General features: G+C 33.1%; 1 protein-coding gene across 3 annotated transcripts in view; it reads right to left on the reverse strand.

The window, feature by feature from the left end:
* Positions 1–3739: 3739 nt before the first annotated feature.
* RBMS3 (RNA binding motif single stranded interacting protein 3) overlaps positions 3740–20526 on the reverse strand; it is an 835235-nt gene continuing 818448 nt past the window's right edge. For all 3 annotated transcript variants that reach the window (XM_049766066.1, XM_049766067.1, XM_049766065.1), the window contains 2 exons: positions 7519–7599; positions 3740–3871 (listed from right to left, as the gene is read on the reverse strand). In XM_049766066.1, coding sequence (XP_049622023.1) covers positions 3740–3871; positions 7519–7599 — 213 coding nt within the window. The remainder of the gene's footprint in view (positions 3872–7518; positions 7600–20526) is intronic.

Raw genomic sequence — 20526 nt, forward strand, 5'->3', positions numbered from 1 at the left:
TATTTCTATTAGCCTCTATAAAGATTATATGGCTTTTCTACATTTAGTCAATGGTTGGTTCTAACCTGAGTGAATAAGCCATAACATTGTCTTCAGATAAAAGAAAATCATTGGGAATTTGCTATTTTATTTTACTTTATTTTATTTGTTGTAAGGGGGATCACTTATGCAAGGCAATTTGTCTAACAGTGAATTATATACTTGGATCTACTTTGAGAGATTATTAACTGCACAGAGCAAACTATAATGTTTTTTTACTTCTCTCTAGTTAAATTAATACATAGTTGTTTTTGCATCCCAAATCCCTTCAGCGATGGTTTTATATATGAGACTCCCCAGATATTTTCATGGTCCACATATTTACTTCCTTTCCCACTCTCTTATTTGAATAGTTCAGAAAAACTCAGTGTCTTACCATGCTATAAGTTGTTTATCTTTGGTCAGCTCACACATCAATTTCTTTGACTGATACAATTTTATAAGTGATTGTCATCTACTAATTTATTGGTGGGGAATGCTATATTTTTTCCATTCAATATTTTCATTCCGATGCTTCAAAGCAAAAGTTTCTAGGGCGCTGGCTTGGTAACAAGAGGAAGTCAAGAATATAACAGGATCTCATAAGTAGCATTTTTTACAGGTATAATGAAATATTTGCAAGGCATCATATATACTTTCCATATGTCATAAGTTTGAGATGTTCCATATTCCAGAATGTTTTCACCTCTAGTCTGTTTCAGCAATGAACACATTCTATAGAACATCCTGTAAGATACATTTCCTGCATAAGGTTACAAAAATTATTTATTTAGAAAATCTTTATTATAATTTTTAGCATGAGGACATGATATGGAAGATTTTATTTCTGTAAATGTTTATATATGTAATATCTCCAGAAAGTTGATCATTTTCAAAGAATCCAAAATTTTAGGTAGACAGCCATAATGTAATGATTGTTTAAAACGTATTTAGACACTTAAATATCCATGTAATATTTAAGAAATAACATGTTTTATTTGAATCTTGAAAGAATTATATAATTTCTTATCTTTTTAAACAAATCCAATTCTCCAGAGCTTTTATTTTAACTTCAGCTGTTAGAGAAATCATAAATTTTATAGTTGTGCTTGAAAATTTAAATTGTTTTCTTGTAAAGTTCTGTCAGTGCCTTGTATATTTTGGATACTAGCCCTTTATCTCATGGGTATTGGGTGAACAGTTTCTCCCATTCAGTGAGTGGCTCTTGTATCCTAGGCAATAATTTTTTTGAGGTGCAGAAGCTCCTCAACTTAATATAATCCCATCTCTGCTTCCACTTCTTTGGAGAGTTCTGTTTTCTCCTGGAGGATTCCTTTATTCTCAATGTCATAGAGTTTTTTTTACCTATGTTTTGTTCTATATACCTTATGATTTCAGGACTGATATCAAGGTCTTTAATCCATTTGGATTTTACCTTTATGCATGGTGTTAGCTGGGGGTCTGAGTTCACCTTTTTGCAAGAGGCAACCAGTTGTGACAACACCACTTGTTGAATAGTCTTTCCTTGCTCCATTTAGAATTTCTTGTTCCTATATAAAAAATTAGGTGATTGTATGTCTGGAGAACAGTCTCTGAGTACTCAAGCCTATTCCACTCATCTGAGGGTCTGTCTTTATTCTAATATCATGCTGCTTTGATAACTACTGCTTTGTAATATAATTTAAAATTAGGGAAAGTAATGCCTGCCATATTCCTTTCCCCAAGGACTGCTTTAGCTATACGTGGGTGCTTATTGCTCCAAATGAATTTCAGGAGTGTTTAATTCACTTTTTTGAAGAATGTCATGTGTATCTTTAGAGGGATTGCATTAAATCTGTACAATGCTTTGGGGAGGATTGCCATTTTAATGATGTTAATCCTGACAATCCATAAGCAGGATATGTGTCTCCATTTCATTGAGTCCTCTGTTATTTATTGAAGCATTGTTTTGTAGTTGTCTTTGTATATAAATTTGCAAAAAAAAAAGAGAAAAATTAATCATAAATTAATACTTGCTGATTTTTTTATAATCAACTCTAAGTAGAAAGTCATTTATTTTTTAGGAATATCTTTAGATAAGTTCTATGGTTACAAATATGTTTGTAGTTATATAGGTACATAAAAACGTATACCCCCCAACACCAGTACAACCTTTCTGCAACCAATGCTCCGCATATTCTTAGAGAAATAGAAGGCCTGTCTCAAAGACAGACAGGGGATGGTGGGAGAAAGTCAATTCTTAGTGGGTGAGGAATCTGGTTGATCTCTAGCATCTTATAAATTATGAGTCACATAGTAAATAGACATTCAACAATTCTTGACCAGGGCAGTTAAAAAATGTTTCATTCATATAGTACAATTAAACTATTAGAAAAAAGTATTAGTATATTTTGCTTCCTCATTCTGTTTTCAAATAGTCAAAATCAGTTTCACCTACTTAATAATCCTTGAATAGTACTTCTGGCAAACCCAATACTACTCAGCCCCTAGCACTATCTCTCAGTACACATAGCAAATTTCTAATCTTTATTCACAACTAATCTACCGAGACTGATACGAAAGTCATATGGGCTTGGAATAGATTACAATATTATGTATTTTTGTTTATACTATACTATGATATTTTATTTTTATAGGACTAATTCAAGACTTGAGGACATTGGATTTTTAAAACTGACTTTAGAAGTTAAGCCACATGTTCATGAGAGGTTCCATATTAGGATACACTTTCCATTGACAGAAATAATTCTAAAAAAAATAACAAAATAAATGTGTTTTCTAAATGTGCACTGAGGTTAAAGAGGATTAAGTAAAGAAGTAACATAATAAATGCATTATAATAATAAAAGTTCTCTATAATAGAGTTATTATTTACTTTGTCTACTATGTCAAATAGTTTATATGTCAAGGCATCTGGCAATAGATTCAGCTTTTGTTAATTCAATTGATTTCAATTAAAACTCAAATGTTAGTCTTTATAATCACTCAACACCAGAGAAAATGCATTTTATAAGTCATCTAAGGATTTTCAAAAGTAAATCTACTTGCATTTTGCTTTTCAATTTAACTCCTACATAATACTCTTTGATTCTATATTTTACGATGTTTTTCATAAACTGCTATACTGGGTTTCTGAATCAACTCTATTATGGGAGTTTTATTACCTTCTTCTGATATTAGGAAAACAAACACCAAATATATTGGTTCACTATCCAGGTTTCAAGTGGGAATATCGGTGCTTCATCAAAACAATGAATAGTGGATTTTCTAATTTTGTAACAATGGCAGTGAGTTCCCTCATTTTATGCCAGTATTTAGGTAGAATATTCCTTACATTATCTGCATATTTGGACAGGTGATTTGCTTCATTTTGTGGACAGAGAAAGTGAATCAAAGAAAATTGAGGCTTTCATTCTGCTGGTCTCTGAATTCTGAATTTTCACTGAGAATAAGCCAACTGAACGACCTCAAAGAGATCCTTCACTGCTTCCATTGCTCAACCAAATCCAGCACCACAAAACAAACAGATGTTTTTTTTTTCCCCAAAAGCTTAAGCAAGTCTTGAAGTGCCATCTACTTGAAGTGAGTACAAATTATTAACCATCAGTTGAATAATTTCTGTTAACTATTGAATGTTCTAGAGTATAAAAAAGCTAACAGAATATGAGAAAGGGATGTTGATATGAATAATCCCAAGGTAAATGATTAATGCAGGCTTAACTTACTTAGATTGTTGGTAAGAATATGCAGGCGCATGTTCGTTGGATGTGTCCACTGTTATCTGTTGCTGCTGACCACTGGTGTCCTGTGATGAAGGTGCCACTGTCTGGGGAGAGGTATCAGCAACAACACCCTAAAACAGTAAATAGAATACAAAAGTCCTATTGGCTTCAGCGAGGATTCTACTTCCAATTGAATCATAGAGAATATCGCTTCTTTTGACTTGAGTAAATTGCTCTTGGTTACATGAAATATAAAAGGTACTTTGAGGAAAACCACAACAATATCTGGATAAGGAATAAGGAATTATTCTCAATGTATCATCTGGAATATTTTTTATCACAGGAACTTGGAATAGTCAAATAAAAATCATGTTGCTTATATTTAGCACTTTTAAACAGGGCTGAATATATACACTAGATAATAACTTACAAATAAAAATTCCATGATCTTGTTCTGCCTCACAAATTGAGGGGGAAATAATGAAGGGCAACAAGACCAAAGAGTCATATAAACATTGAGTAGAAATAAAAAATGATCAGACTTGGACACCAAATCCAAAGCCAACTACAACAGAATCAATACCCAATCTACAACAGGTAATACAGAAGGACCCACTTATATTAGCAGCCCAAGGGCAAAGGAGGGGCGATATAGGATGCAGCTGGGAACAGGGGTGGAGGGAGGACAACATTGGTGATGGGAATGCCCCTGATGTAATGTTACTATGTACCTGAAATACTACTGTGAATGATTTGTAATCCACTTTGATCAAAATAAAAATTATTAAAAAATAAAAACATTCAAGGATTCTAATAAAAACATGAAATTTCAAACATTTTTTGCAGTAGTACATAATGTCATGGTTTTTGATTGTATAAAATAATGTAATGTAATAAAAATCCATATCATTGATTAGAAACTTTTTATATGATATGATTAAACAGACTTTAGTTCATCAATTTGATTGTATTATTTTGGGTCATTTTTCCATAGCATGAACTAAAATTCATTCAGAAATTTAGGGTACACATTTTCATTTGGGGTCAAGGGCTTTTTGTCATTAAAGGTGCTCTAGGAACCATGTTTGGTCTTGGAGACTGAACTGTAGTTGGCTGCATTCAAAGCAATCATGTTCACTTCTGCAGTATTTCTCCAGTCCCTAAACGCGCTAACTTTTTTTAAATATAATTTATTTAAGACCATAGTTACAAACATGTTCATAGTTGGGTTTTAGTCATGAAATGTACACCCCACTCTTCAGCAGTGCAACATTCCTGCCACCAATTTCCCCCATTTCCCTCCTCCACCATCCCTGTTTCTTACACTATTTTGTGTGTGTGCATGTGTGTGTGTGTGTGTGTGTGTGTGTGTGTGTGTGTGTTTTACAGATGTCAACAGGAAGAGATTTCTTGAGGCGAGCACTAAAGGCAATATGCTTGTCCTCGGAGGGGCATTGGTGAATCTATTTGTTCATACTTGATCTATAGGCCACAAGGGAGAATCTACTTAAAAATATCCTTTTATGGGCCAGAATGATAGCACAGTAGTTAGAGCATTTTGCCTTGCATGTGTCCAACCTGGGGTCCATCCTCTGCATCCCATATTATCCCCCAGCATCACCAGGAATGACCCTTAAGCACAAGCCAGGAGAAACCCCTGAGACCATTGGATACAGCCCGAATCCCCACAGAAAATACTTGGATGCTTGCAGTGTAATGTCCTTTCTCAAATATTCTGGGTATGGCATTCATTCTAAGTAAAGATCAATTAAATTATTCTTAGAATATAATATTCTCTGTATTAATCAAATCCCCACCAATATAATATTTGCTACTATGAATTTTTCTGAAACACCACCAGCATTTATTGCATAATACTAATGAATTATAAATTTTATTTATTTACATACAAAACATAAATCAATACATTTTCTCATAAGTAAAACTTCAAGGCAGTCTATCACTGCATTCTTTTATTTTTAGAGAAAGACTTGTTTTAAAATATCATAAATAATGACAATTAGATTGCCTCTAATAAACCATAGTCAGTTGTGTCTCATCTTACATCATTAAAATGTTTCCATTCTGTAGATGAGCATATATCTTAGTGTAGACAAAGAGAAGTACAAATATGTAGCACTTACACACCTGAATGCTTAAAATGCCAATAATTTAAGTACATAATTTCCAGATTCATACTTTTCTTTTTGATAGATAAATAGATCAAAGAACAGTCATTTTAATTGCATATTCATAAATTTCAAAAAAAGCAATTAAATCCTGTTTGATACTTACACATTCTTTGAGGCCAAAGGTCTGGACACATAAAAATATTTAATAAATGGAACTCCTTAATTTTTAAAAACGACATAATAATACTTTCTTAAATTTTTCAAACTTGACATAAAATGTATCACATAACAAAACAGAGGTAAAGAAAATAAATAGCCTAAAAGATTTAATCTAGCTTTGAAAGACCTCTTTCAAACTCAGTAGCTCTGAAGCTTGTAAGAGTTTTCTATTGGTTTTTATATGCAGTGAGAAAATATGTAATTTGCTGGTGCTCATGGTATAGCAAGAACATGAACTCCAGAGGACACTAAGTTGCTCTGATGGAATTTTCTGTGATCTCATGGGAAATGCAATCCAGAAAAGAGGAAGAATGTCAGGGAACAATAATGTCTAGAACCAGAGAAAAATATGCATGTTTTAAAGTTTTGTTTCTATCCACATCACTCTTTTATCCACTCTCCTCTACTATATTTTGCTTACTCTGTTCAGTAAAATGGTGCATGAAGGAATGCCCAATGGAAATAGAGAGGGAAGAAAAGCTTTCATAAATAAAAAGTGACTTTATCATCCTCAGCCTTATTTTTTGGATGTTATTCCATAAATCTGTCCAATTCATCTGCAGAAGAGCTTTTCTTAATCTAGTACAACAAAGAATCACCTACATCTTAAAAACAAACAAATATAAAACTCACTTCAATCCATAGTTCAGACTAAGTAAAAAACATTTAGAAATAGAACACAGGCATTACTTTTTTTTAGCTCTGGAAATAATTTCAATGTGTCAAAAAGGTTGAGTGAGAATAAAGAATCTAGTTCAACGTTTCTCAAAGTTTAATATTCACATAGATTTCTAAGAACACTTTTTTTTAAAATTCAGGTTCTGTTTGTATTGTGTCTAAATATTTCCTTTTTCTAACAGTTTCCTTTTTTTTTTTCACAGGCAATGCTGCTATTATGGCTGGCCTAGGGACCACATTGAGCAAAAAAGCTCTAGACAATAAACTTATTTATATTCCTGCAAAGTGGCTTTCTGTTGCTCTGTTTCAGATGACACTAGACTTTCTCAGGGGCTATTCCTGGCAAAAGGCAAAATGGTTGTTCCTGGTGGTGTTCAGTGGACCATGAGGTGTCATATATGAAAACTAGTCCTCCAGTCTGTAAAACATGTGCTCTATCTCCTTTAGATATCTTCCTGCCTCTAGTTGCAATCTTTTGATTCTTCTCTATTTATAAATATTTGTGATATAGTGCTATAAATACTTGGTCTCTGATAATCTCTTAACATATTAAATGACATTCTCTTCATACCATTTAAGCAAACCACTGGCATGTCCAAAAAAAGGTACCTATTGTTATTTGCTGAGTTTTCCATTTTTTTATTATATGTAAGTATAAAAAAAATAGCACATAAGGACTCCTGGGCCCTTTCTTTATGTAACCACAGTGTATCTCCTCAAAGCTCTTTCTATAAGGCAGACAGACTTACTTCAATAGAAACAGCTGTTGGAGGCACAGGCGTGTACTGGGGAATGTAGGTCCCTTGCATAGGAGCGGCAGCAGTCATATACTAGAGAAAATCAAAGAAAAGTTCAGGTGACTAGGGCTGTTGAGAAAAGTATATATCATATGAGACTAACTTGAATGTGAGGGCGTGGCCAGATAAACTTTAAAGCAATTCTTATCAGCAACAAAAAACTTTGCTGTTTCACTACCAAGAATATGTCAATTCACTCCCATTCCCTCACGTTATATTTTTCTCTCATCTCCATTTGATCTCAAACATTTCACTTTCACAACTAACATTTAAACTGTGAAGGCAGAGATGAGGTCTGGTTATTTTGTTTTGTTTTTCTTCCGATTTAATGCTAATATTTCTCACACAGCAGGCTCACATTGTTTCATGAATGAATCATCATATTGTTAGCAATAATTTTCTTTACAACTTAATACAAATAAAAGAGAGGAATATGAATGAAATGCTTATTGCAATAATACTCTGAATAAGTAAATATCATGTTACTTGGTCATTTTCATATTATTGTTTTATATTAGAGTTTATATAGTTCTTATTGCCCCCTTTCCAGACCCAATTTTATACTGCAGTTATTTTCTTTACAATTTATTTAATTTCCAAATTTCTTTTATTTGGATGAAGGATGAAGCAGCCAAATAATTTTTATCTAAGTTGCATTATTCAACAAAATAGTTATTGGAACCAAAATATTTTAGATACTCTAGAAGGAAGCCCCCCAAAAATTACATACTCAGCTACATACATCTAAGATATGTCCAATATTTCTAATTTATAATACATATTTCCTTTTCTCGAATTAAAGGTCTACTCTCAGAGAATTAAATTTTTCTATGGATTCAACTACATGTCTGAGTTTTTGTTTGTTCATTATCACAAAACTTCAGGACCAAACTCTGTTGATGAAGATAGGATTCTCAAATCATAAAGGTTAGAAGAATAATTTTATAAAAAATCATAAAGTTCTGATTCTTTCTGAGGACAGGAGACATATTTGGTAGTGCTCAAGAGATCCTGCATTCTTTGGAATAGAAATTAATGCTACCATATGTAAAGCAGCTTTTGGGCCACCTCCCTTGCCATTTATCTTCCTTTATTTGAAATACTGTGTTCAAATATATAGTCTATGTAAAAATAAAAAAACTAAATTATTCTGTTTGGTATATCTTGATACCTTTATTATCAAAACATCAGAAATTTTGAAAAAGAAAACATATGAATAAAAGGGAAATACCTAAATGGAGATTAGCTCATCAATTGTTAAATTTCATGGCATACTATAGCAATAAAACAGGGTCACAATAAATGCATCTCTTTTATACACTAATATATTACTGCTATTTGTTAAAATATACACAAGTTTAATAAACAACACTAAATCAAATAAATCAACTTTTTTGTAATCTATGCATTATTACAAATAACCATTAACCACTAGAGCTCTATAATTTTAATTTTGGCCAAGAGCAATTGCTTCAGTTTTAGTGATAATACTGAGTTAATTTTATAGAACTAATAAGTCCTTATATTTTGTGCCTGTTCCATATTTTCTGAAATAATTCTTTTTTATCTTCTATTAATATTGTCCATATTATCATCAGGGTTAAAGACATACTCAACCCTGCATCATATAGCATGTCATGCAAGGCATGAGCCTCAAATAATTCTTTAATAATGACTAATGGGATACAAGAAAGAAGTTTTTCATTACAATTACAAACCTTACATGTCACTTAGTCATTGATCATTTTGAAGTCATTATCAATGAGAATAATATTCTCCTGGACTTTTGAGATAGTTGATGTGCGTTAGGTGGAATACATAGGTTTTAAATAGCCATAAGAATGCCCTACTGTGTAGATGTTGTTTTGACAATGGTACTTCACTAACAACTATCATGACAATGGTAGTGAGTGAGATAAATAGAATGCCTGTCCCGAATACAGCAGGGAAAAGGTGGAGGAGAGAGATGGGTGGCATTGGTGGTGGGGAGGGCAGAGTTCTTTTATAGAACTGAAACCCAACTTTAAACATGTTTGTAATCATGGTGCTTAATTAAAGATATATAAAAAATTACTTCAGTTGAAATATTAAAAGTTTTAAAGCAGTTGAGCTTTATGAAAATATCTTTTTATTTGATAATGACATAAAAGAAACACTATAAAAATTGTGTTTTATTGAAGTCTACATAAAAGTGAGTAAACCAGCACTTCTTATGTTCTGGGTGTGTGAGTGGTACATTTAATTTTGTTAGAACTACTTCTAAGGATCACACAATAAAAATATTTGTCATATTGAATCAAGATTTCTAGTATTGTAGAAAATATTAATCACAACAACATTTATCCCTATCCAAGTACATAGTTGATATTATTATAGATTCATGTATGAGCTCCCTATAGTTCTCTAAGATTTATGATTTGAAAATCACTCACCAATATGGATAATTTCTATTTTAGAGATAATAATTTTGAACTATGCAAGTTAGCTTAATAAGTGACTGTGCATATTCTGTGTATGAAATTAATACTATGACTATGATTCCCTATCTAAAGAACATTACTTTGATTCAGCTCTTTTACACTGTATCTAGTCTAGAGAGATATGTTTGCAAATTCAATTTAGGGCCTAGAGGCATCCAGAGTTCACTAGTTCATATGAGCATATAACTCATTTCAGATTTTCTTTGACAAATGAGGTAGTTAATGAAATGTATTTTATTTTCTCAAGCATGCTTCTTCAAATAATTCCAAATAGTTCAAAACCTCACCTATATGTTGTTCAATAAAACTGAATTACTACATCTTCACAAGAAACACCTAAAGCATTCAATGAAATTGTGAATAGATCCCAAATTGAACTGCCTCTGTTATTTTTTTTGTTTTGTTTTGTTTTGTTTTTGGGTCACACCCGGCACCGCTTAGGGGTTACTCCTGGCTCTATGCTCAGATTGCGCCTGGCAGGGTCCGGGGATGATATGGGATCCCGGGATTCAAACCACTGTCCTTCCGCATGCAAGGCAAATGCACAACCTCCATGCTATATCTCTGGCCCTGAAATGCCTATGTTAGAATTGAAGATTGTCTTCTCTTCAGAACAGAAGTGGTTCCCAACTTACTTCATAGATTGAAAGATATGGGGATAAATTAAATATATTGGAATGAACACCAGTTTTTAGGCACATGATTTAACACAATTTTCATCAACTTAATCATTAATTATTCAAATTAAGTAAATTCAGTCCTCAGAGGCTTACTTCTATAATTCCTATAAAACATAGAAAGGGACTTTTTTTTAAATGAGTAGACTTTAATAATCAGAATTATTTTCTAAACCAATCCAAAATGGTCATTCAATGTTAGGATGTAAAGATGTAGTACTGCTTCAGCCCTGCTCTGGAAGAATTAAATGATATACCCCAGTAGTTCTACAGGGCTTCTGAGGTCACATACAATGACAGTAATTGGTTTGAAGGTAAGAATCTTCAGAGCTATACCTAATAATATTCAGATGACCATATGGTACTTATGATCAAATTATAACTACACGCAGAGAAATACCTTAAACACTAAATTATCTCTCTAATCCCTTCTATGATCTTAAAAATATTTAAGAATATTTTTCTTAATGCCACAGCATGCATAAACTTAGGGGAACTCAGGAGACACACCAGATGTATCCCCAGATTTTCCTGATGTGGATACTGAAATAACCCCCACGGGGTTCCTCAAAAGGCCCACTGTGGATGCTTTTTCTCCCTGCGTGAATAGTTGAGGAATTCCCAAAGACATAAATCTATGCTTGGTATTACATTTTCTGTCATTATTTGGCTATCTCTCCTTTGTAAAATCTCAGGCAAAATTATGAACTCTATCAAATAATTTGACTCAGAAATTCCAGCACCAAAGATTACTAAGAGAACCCTTTTCTGGATAATATTTAGGACCTAAAGGTAAAGACAATATTTTTTTTCTCTTTTTCAAATACGTCCTTGCAGCTGCAGTCTCTGGTAATCAGGGGCGTAGCCAAATGCAAATCCTGGGCTATTGACTCTTAGAAAAAGGGAACCACACTTCAGGGGATTTGACTCCTTCCATTATTTCACCTCTAAAACAATAGAGCCCAACTCAGCGAAGACCCTGTTACTAGATATTTTCTACTTCCTCCTAATAATCCCTGATTTTGCATTTGAAATAAGCTTGCAAAGAGCTGCCTTCTCTTTTGTAACTCAGAATCTGTATAGCTCACACCTATAGCTCAAGAATCTTTTACTGTTAAACTTTGCTTTGTGATTGTAAACATTCTTCTTTATACCTATATCTTATAAAGCCCCCTGCTTAAAGATTAAACTTGTCTCACTCCTGCCAGAAGATGTGTGGACCCCACATACTTTGTGTGTGTTTTCGTTATTTCATATTTCATATTTCGCTGCCCGTGCAACCCACTCTCCCTGAAGAGGATTCATTGAAATCTCACTGATGGCTGTAGGACAGAAGCCATCCCCAACACTCAGAATATCTATTTTTATGCTAAGAAAGTAACCCCATAAGTTAAACTAATTTTATAATTAAAAATATGTAGTCCTGATGAACATAACGAATAGAAATTTATAGGATATAAGAGTGCATGAGGTCTACTAAGTACAATCTGTTCTCTGTGTGTGTTTAAAAAAAAAATCCCGTTTGCTTTTTGGAGTACAAAGAAAACCTAATAGAACCTGAGGTTGCTTAATTAAATATAATTATATATAATTATATATAAATATAATATATATTATAAATTATAAATATATTTATATATACATAATAGACTTATGTATGAAGACTAGACTATAGAATTTTATGCCCTGTTTAGATTTTATCTATGGATATCTTTTACAATAAATCTTTATTGTGATAGATATTTCTCCCCCTAGGGTAAAGCCTCAAGTAGTGCCAGCACTGTAAAATTAGGAACAAGTACTTACAAGGAATAGTTCATAGCAATGAAGATTATCAACTTTAATTGGTGACAAATGGCCCTGAACTTGCTATGTAAATAAACTGTTTTATTTCCTTTAGATCACAGATAAACCACAGTCAAATTTAATAATTCAAGCTACACACTGTTTAAATTCAGGGGCTGTAGACAATGCTTTTGTTTTATCCAGCTAAGAAATGACCAAGAGAACATTCTGATAAAGTCCAATAGATTACTTATTAAACAATAATAAAATGATATATATCATTTAAGCTAATTTTTGCTAGTACTTCTCAAAATTTAGAAAACATTTGCCATAATATTTAGGAATAAAAGTCATTTTTGGAGTAACACAACAGTTTATGAAAGTCATTTCATAATGAGGATCGATCTATCTATCTATCTATCTATCTATCTATCTATCTATCTATCTATCTATCTATCTATCTATCTATCTATCATCTATCTATCTATATAATGTGGAATAATCTGTATAGAATTTTCATGTTGAAAGCAAGTAAAAGTTTTCAAATCAATTGATGGATAATTTAATTATTTTCACATATTAAAAAAAGCACTGGATTTTTCCAAGTAACTTTGTGGATCTGAATAGCCATTTTCAAACTCAAACAAATTCCATGCTCCTCAATTTGCTCCAAGAAGTCTAGACACTGCATCACCAAGTTTGTTACAGCAGGAGAGAAAAAAAATGCTGAAATTGGAGAGGAATTGTATTTTTGCCTGGTTATATTAGGACAAACTGTCTTTTACTGTGGAATCATTGATTATTTCTGAGGAAATAAAAAGAAAACTATGGTTTTTTAGTTGTGAATTTACTTTCCTTCCTCCACTAAAGCAAAACACATCAGACTTTTTAAAGCTTTTATTTTATTCATCTGTGGCACAAAATGAATAACAAGAAAGTTTCCACATTTCAAATTATATTTTCCAACTTTTGGAATTTCCTAAAATAACTTATCAGGCTTCATTTGGGGTTTCCATTACAGTTTATATTTTAAATATATATATTTATAGTTCTGGCTATCAAAATGTTAAAGTTGTTTATCAAATTTTAGCTAGGAAGATTGTCCATATAGTATGAAATCCAGAAAGTCAATTAAGCCACTGGAAGAGACATGAGAAAGGTACAGGAAGTCATAAGAATACATTCAGAAAGAGAAGTGTCACAGAGAAAGAAACCAAGAGTATGCTATTGGTAAACCAATAATAAACCAAGGGATGCTAAATTTTCCTTAACTAAGAAAGCTTGAGAATATTGAAAACAATAGGATTATATTTACAGTGTTAGGCAGTCAGATTCTGGGATCTAGTGGGAATATTTCCTGGATCTGTGTAATTCTAGTACCTTATATTTATAATGGAAAATTGGTATATTTCCACATGCTTGGTTTGGATAAATAGAAATCATTGGCCAGAAGGTAACTCTAAATACACATGTCAGTATTTGAGAGAAAATGTACAGAGAAAACTGAAAAAAAAAAAATATCAGTAATAAGTGTTATCTCTCTCTGTCTCTCTCTGTCTCTCTCTCTGTCTGTCTCTGTCTCTGTTCTCTCTCTCTCTCTCTCACTCTCTCTCTCTCTCTCTCTCACTCACTCTTTCTCGGATGGGAAAGCTGGTATTAACTGTTAAATGCTTTATAAATCCTTTCTATTTCTCCCAATGAAATACTGGGAAATGAAATGCATTCTAGAAAAATAATCAGATAAACTTTTCATAATATTGTATAAAATATAAGCATGCTATCTAATGCTGGCATTTGCTCTTAAAGTAGCAATTTATAAAGAGTTTTTCAGATATTAAAATAGAATTAGCAAAGTAGACAGTTGTGAACAATAAAATATACCTAAAGAGCAGAGGATGTTGATATAGAAAACACCCTCTATTTTACATAGTAGGATTAAAAGCATTTGAAAATAAAATGGAGATTAGTATGCTTAATGGCAATTGGATTCCAGTTTTTTTTTCATTTTATACACTATATTATTGCATCCACCTCTTTTGAAATAGTACTTAATGCATAAAGAAGTGGGCTTTGCTATTGTATAAATTATTACTTAAAGATATTGGGGCCCAAAAGATAGTAAAGTGGTTGGACATTTGCCAGCAGACCAAGGACAGATGATGGTTCAGTTCACAGCATCCCATATGGGATAAAGATAAAGATAAGATACAGGTGGGCAAATGTAAAAACCTGTGGACTAATCTAACACCAGATTGTAGAATGAAGACAACTAAAGATGCATAATTATAGTGTAGTAGTAAGATTAAAAAAACATATTGTATTCCATGAAGATTGGGAAGCAAGTAGAAAAATAATAAATGAGTATCATGTACAATTATGTAAATAAATTTGACAGCTTAAATAAAGTAAATTTGTTGAATGTCATAGTTACTAACTGGTTCAAATAAAAGAGAAAGTTTACATCATTTATATATTAAAAAAATTGAATTCATAGCCCAACACTTTTTCAGTCTCAGTAGATTTTTCTGGTTAATTTTCATACTTAATAAATCATGTTAATTTTGTATAAAACTATTCAAAATATATGATCGCGGTGTTTTAAGATAAAATTGCAACCCAGTATATATTATATTCAATGAAGCATTTATAAATCACTTAATGAATTCAGTATTCAATAATGACAATTACAATTACAATTACAATGACAATCAGTATTTACTTCAGGATAGCAGAACATTTGTAATTAATAGTCAGTCAACTGAACTTAAAACAATTGCAAATTATTCAAGAGAATTAGAAGTGTTGGGTAAAGTACATCAAAGTATATTAGAAAATATCTGAGAAGCCCAGAAAGATAAGTTAGTAGAAGATAAATTTATTAACCAAAACAAATCGCAATTAGAGGTGATATAATAAATATTCTTTATTTGAATTTTGTTTCATTTTGTGTTTATATTTTTCTCCTAGCTAACTAACACTCAGGAATTATTCATTGTGAATTCTAGGACCAAATGGAGTACCAGGAATGAAACCTGGGTGAGAAAGTTGCCATTGTAGTATCATTCAGGCCCAAATATTTGATTTTTGTTTAAGTAATTTTATTAATGAAACATAAAAAAGAGTACAAGGACTTTCATAAAGTAAAATAATAAAAATACACATCATTAACCTGTAGGAAATGCAGGTTACTCCAATATAAGCTGCCTAAAGTAAAATGAATCTCATATTGTTATCAGTGTGGAATTCCACCTTAACTGATCCACCACTGCCACCGCCCAAGCCCCTTGTCCAGAAATTCCTTAGTTCCAAAATCTGCCTACCCTCTAACCCAAGGTTCATCCTGCTAGGGATGGGACATGCCATCCTGGAGCTGAATATGCATGCTTCCTACTATCAAAATGGACCCATATCTTTAGCTGTGCAAACTCTGCCCTTCATCCAAGCTCCTGGCCATGAAGCTGCTCGTTCTGATATCTGGCTGCACTGTGATGCCAAAGATACTAACTATTGTTGCTTCTACTCATGTTTTAGAAGTTCCCAATCTAATTTGGTCTACCTTTTTAGAAAACAAACAGCAAAAGCCTTAGAAACACTCTCCTCCCAGAAATCCACCTTATTTAAGAGAGCAGGATGTATTCCACAATAGTACTCAAAATATACTGGATCTTTCCAAAATTGGCATAAAAAAAGTACCTCTGACTTTTGGAAACTCTCTTTTAAAAAAAATGCAATATGACAAGACAAATAAATAGAAGGCATTATGATGAAAGAAATTTCATTGCTATTGTGTAGATCACTTTAAATGTCATAAGGATATTCAAAATTATATTAATTTAAACTAAGTATATAATGAATAATATGTTTACCAAGACAAAGGATATAAATTAACAAAAACTTGTTTCATTATATTAGCAAAAGAAAATAAAAATTATGAATAAACATCAAGTATCTAATAATAGCAGAAAAATCCATATTTACATTAAAAGCATTGAGAGTAATTAGATAAAACCAAAATAAATAGAGTGATAGAGTAAGGATACATCTATAGATTAGAGAATTTTATGCTATTTATTTATATTTTGGGCTTTGTCCCTAATTATAACTGGTAGGCTCAGGGTACCATTTATTATGTTGAGAATTGTATCCAATTCTGCTGTGTGCAAGGCAAACAGCCTATCAACTGTGATATTGCTCAGGTTCCAAGAATTCCATGCTATTAAAAGGTCATTTTCTAGAACCAAACTATTTATATTCAATGCTATTTTATTTAAAATACAAGCATATTTTCTATAAGAAATCAATAAATTTAGTTTTAAGCTTACAGGAAATGTAAAAGAGCATAAGAGGAGAATTTTGTGTTCAACAGGATTGAATTATTTATAGTATATGACTTTTAATATGGCAAACATCTTGTAATAGAGAACTCTGTACTGGTTGTCAGGGATTGCTGATGGTGTGAAAGGGAGGCAAGTTTGGCAGTATTGGAAGGACAGTTATGCCCCAGTAACACTAAAAAGGTATGGCATCTTGTCTGTGACATGCAATTGAAAACCTATAGTAATAGTATTGTGTTTAGCTAACTAGTATACTTAGGCAAATTATTGCTGTAAAATTAGACACATTTGAAACCATTGTGTGGGTTGTATCAATCTCATTAATTTTTATTATATTTATCTGAAAAAAATGTTATCATTAGAAAAATTAAAGCACTGTATAAGGGATCTTTATGCATGAATATGCTACATAGACTATATACTTACAGAATATAATGCATACATTTTATAACATACATAATACATACATATATACTATGTAATAATATGCTATATACACTATACTGTGTAATAATATATACTATATAATACATGTGTAGTATATAAATATGCATGAAAATATAGTATGTTGTATGTACACATACTTAGAGACTTCCAGACTGAGACTAAATTTCAAGGCCAATATGAATATAAAATTCAGTAGCAAAGAAGTAGAATATTTTCAGAGACTATGACCAAATAATTCTACTCTTAATTTTGTACACAACAGATTTTTTCAAATATATAGTTATTTATAAAATATTTTATACTATTACAAACAAAAATATATCAAAGAGTAATGAATATATTTCAATTCATTTATGTTATGTACTATATAAGACAATTAAGTATTGTCTCACAAATATATATAAATTAAACACAAAGACATGATGCTAAAAAAATTTTTAATTAATTTTTATTCTATTTTTTTCTTTCTTTTTTATTAATTTTTTATTTTGAATTATGAGAACAAAAGATGCAAAGAAAGAGGACAAGGTAAAGTTACAGTGGAAGGACAATCAGCCATAACATAATACTCAGAAGAAGTCCCCTTGCTGATATCTTAACTTTGAAATTTCAGCCAAAGAACGTTAAGATAAATAAAACAGAATCCATATACAATTACTTTGTCCCTCAAGTCCCCAGATTGTAGCACATTATAATATTTCTTAACAGCACACAAGGCAATATAAAGCCATAAAACATATGTAACTCCTTAAACATTAGAGGCATAGTATTTTTTACATTTCCATGTACATGCATATTAGCTTAAGTTAACCTCAAATTTTAAGTGGGTGCATTTAACCTCAAATTTTAAGTGGGTGCATTTTAAGGATTAGAGTCAAAGGAGCACAGTAAAAACGGTGTTAGAGTGGCAATTGTTGTTTGCATAAGCCCACCAAGATATGAGAGGCATGGAAAGGAATAGCCTTGGCCTAAATACAAAGAGATCCTACCCCTGAAGTTTCCTGGCATAAGACCAACTCTAGGCTTCAGGCAAGTTATCGTCCAATCCAAGACATTGTCTGTAGTGCCAACACACTTTTCACACAGTCTCTGTTGTTGGTATCATGTTTCTGTATTAAAGATTCTGGAATCCTAAATTGAAGTCATGATATGGAGTGTCTTCTCGTTTCACCTCACCATGAAAGGGCAATGCAGGAAGCCCTGTCCTGTAAGCAGGTTGTTGTTAAGAGAAGTCTCTTTTCAGCAGGACCATGTCTGAGCAGTGGTAGGGTCTTCCATGGTAGAGGATTGCTTCCAGGTGATGTTATAGACAAACCTCACAATTAAGGGGCAATACAGCAAGCCCTGTCCAGTAAGCAGGTCATTGTTTTTGTTAAGTCTTCTTAGTGTTAAGGGAAGTCTTTTTTGAGTAGATTGATGTCAGAGCAGCTGTAGGGTCTTCCCTGGTAGAGGAATGCCTCCAGGTGATGTTATATACAACCTTGGATGTTTTGTAGATGTCTTCTCTAGATCAGGGGTGAATGGAGAATGCCCATTCTTCTGAGGCCTGTACCAGGTCTTTATGTCAATGTTCAGGGTGTAAGGTCTCATTGCACTACAAGATTTGTGTGTTCCCATCTCTATTAGATAAGAACTTATTGGTATGTATAGTATTTTCCCATTTTAGTGTGTCTAAGCAAACAAGAAATAAAGCCACGTGGTGCTATCAGATATATGGGGGCGTAAGAACATTTCCAACAATACCCATGACTTGGTTCAAACATAAGCATTAAACTGAGGGATTCTTTCACACCAAATTTCATATTGAGCAGTTCACAAAGAGAAGATAAAAAACATGGGGGGGGATCATCACTGTATAAGAAAATATTCAGCAAAAGTTATAGCTATCAAAGAAAACACTCATAAAATGATGAAGAGACATAAGTGTCCTTTTTATGCCTTTTAAAATAGTTGGGTGGGTGATACCTCTAGGGCACCACTTTGGTCTGTGACTTAGGACTCTACAGTACTTAAGTTAGAAAGGGTAAATGAGGAGTAATGATGATAGGAGTTAAGGAAGTTAAAGAGAAATATGATCTTATGAAGGGGTATGCAAAAGGGCAGAGTACAAACTAGACATTCTGCATATATAAAAACATAATTCAATGATAGTGAGTACTATTAATGTTTCTTGTGCGCACAGGAGCTATCGCCCCCGCACGATTTTGAAAATATAGACTGGACAGAGATTACCAGTGACTTCAAAAAGCTGGGAGGCCAGAAGTTCAGGGTCCCACCCAAACCCTCCCTAAGGAGCTGAATGGATAATGGGGGAAAGCCTAGGGTACCTTCGAGTTCCACCAAGGGGCCCAACTCACCGGCTTGCCCAGGCATGTGGCCAGGGAAACCCCGGAGATCTGGAGCAAGGTGGTAGAGGGGTGCTGGGGTTACCCAAGTCCCACACCCCCCCTAGGCCTGGTTAGAAAGGCCTTCGGCATGGCGGGAGCCTGCCAAACCCCCTCCTGCTAGACTCCCGGCTCCCAAGAAGGAGAGATTCTTCAAGAAGCTGGGGGGCCAGAAGTTCAGAGCCCCACCCAGACCTTCCCTAAGGAGCTGAATGGATAATGGGGGAGAGCCTAGGGTACCTTCGAGCTCCACCAAGGGGCCCAACTCACCGGCTTGCCCAGGCATGTGGCCTGGGGAAGCCCTGGAGATCTGGAGCAAGGTGGTAGAGGAGTGCTGGGGTTACCCAAGTCCCGCACCCCCCCTAGGCCTGGTTAGGAAGGCCTCCAGCATGGTGGGAGCCTGCCAAACCCCCTCCTGCTAGACTCCTGGCTCCCAAGAAGGAGAGATCCTTCAAGAAGCTGGGCGATGCTAAAAATTTAAACATAGACATAAAAGATTTCACACTATATTCTCCTACTTATTTAAAAATTTAAAATAATTAAGTAATCTCTAGTGAGGGAATTCTGGACTGTGGATACTTTCATATGGATAATAAAAGGACAGAAATGCCAAAAAGTTTTTGGAATAAACAAAATAAACAAAAACATAATAAGATAAATAGTATAAACAATAAATTAAAAATAAAAAAGTATAATTAAAAGGCATAAAAATAAAGGAAATTTTACATTTGGGACACTTCAATTTTGATATTTGTATAATGTTACACCTCAATGAAAGAATTTATAAAACTGAAAAATTAGGTTATAAGTAAAAAGGAAAACAATTTACAGAAAAAGATTGATTAAAATCAGA

The sequence above is a fragment of the Suncus etruscus genome, chromosome 20 (assembly GCF_024139225.1).
Source record: "Suncus etruscus isolate mSunEtr1 chromosome 20, mSunEtr1.pri.cur, whole genome shotgun sequence".
Lineage (NCBI taxonomy): Eukaryota > Metazoa > Chordata > Mammalia > Eulipotyphla > Soricidae > Suncus > Suncus etruscus.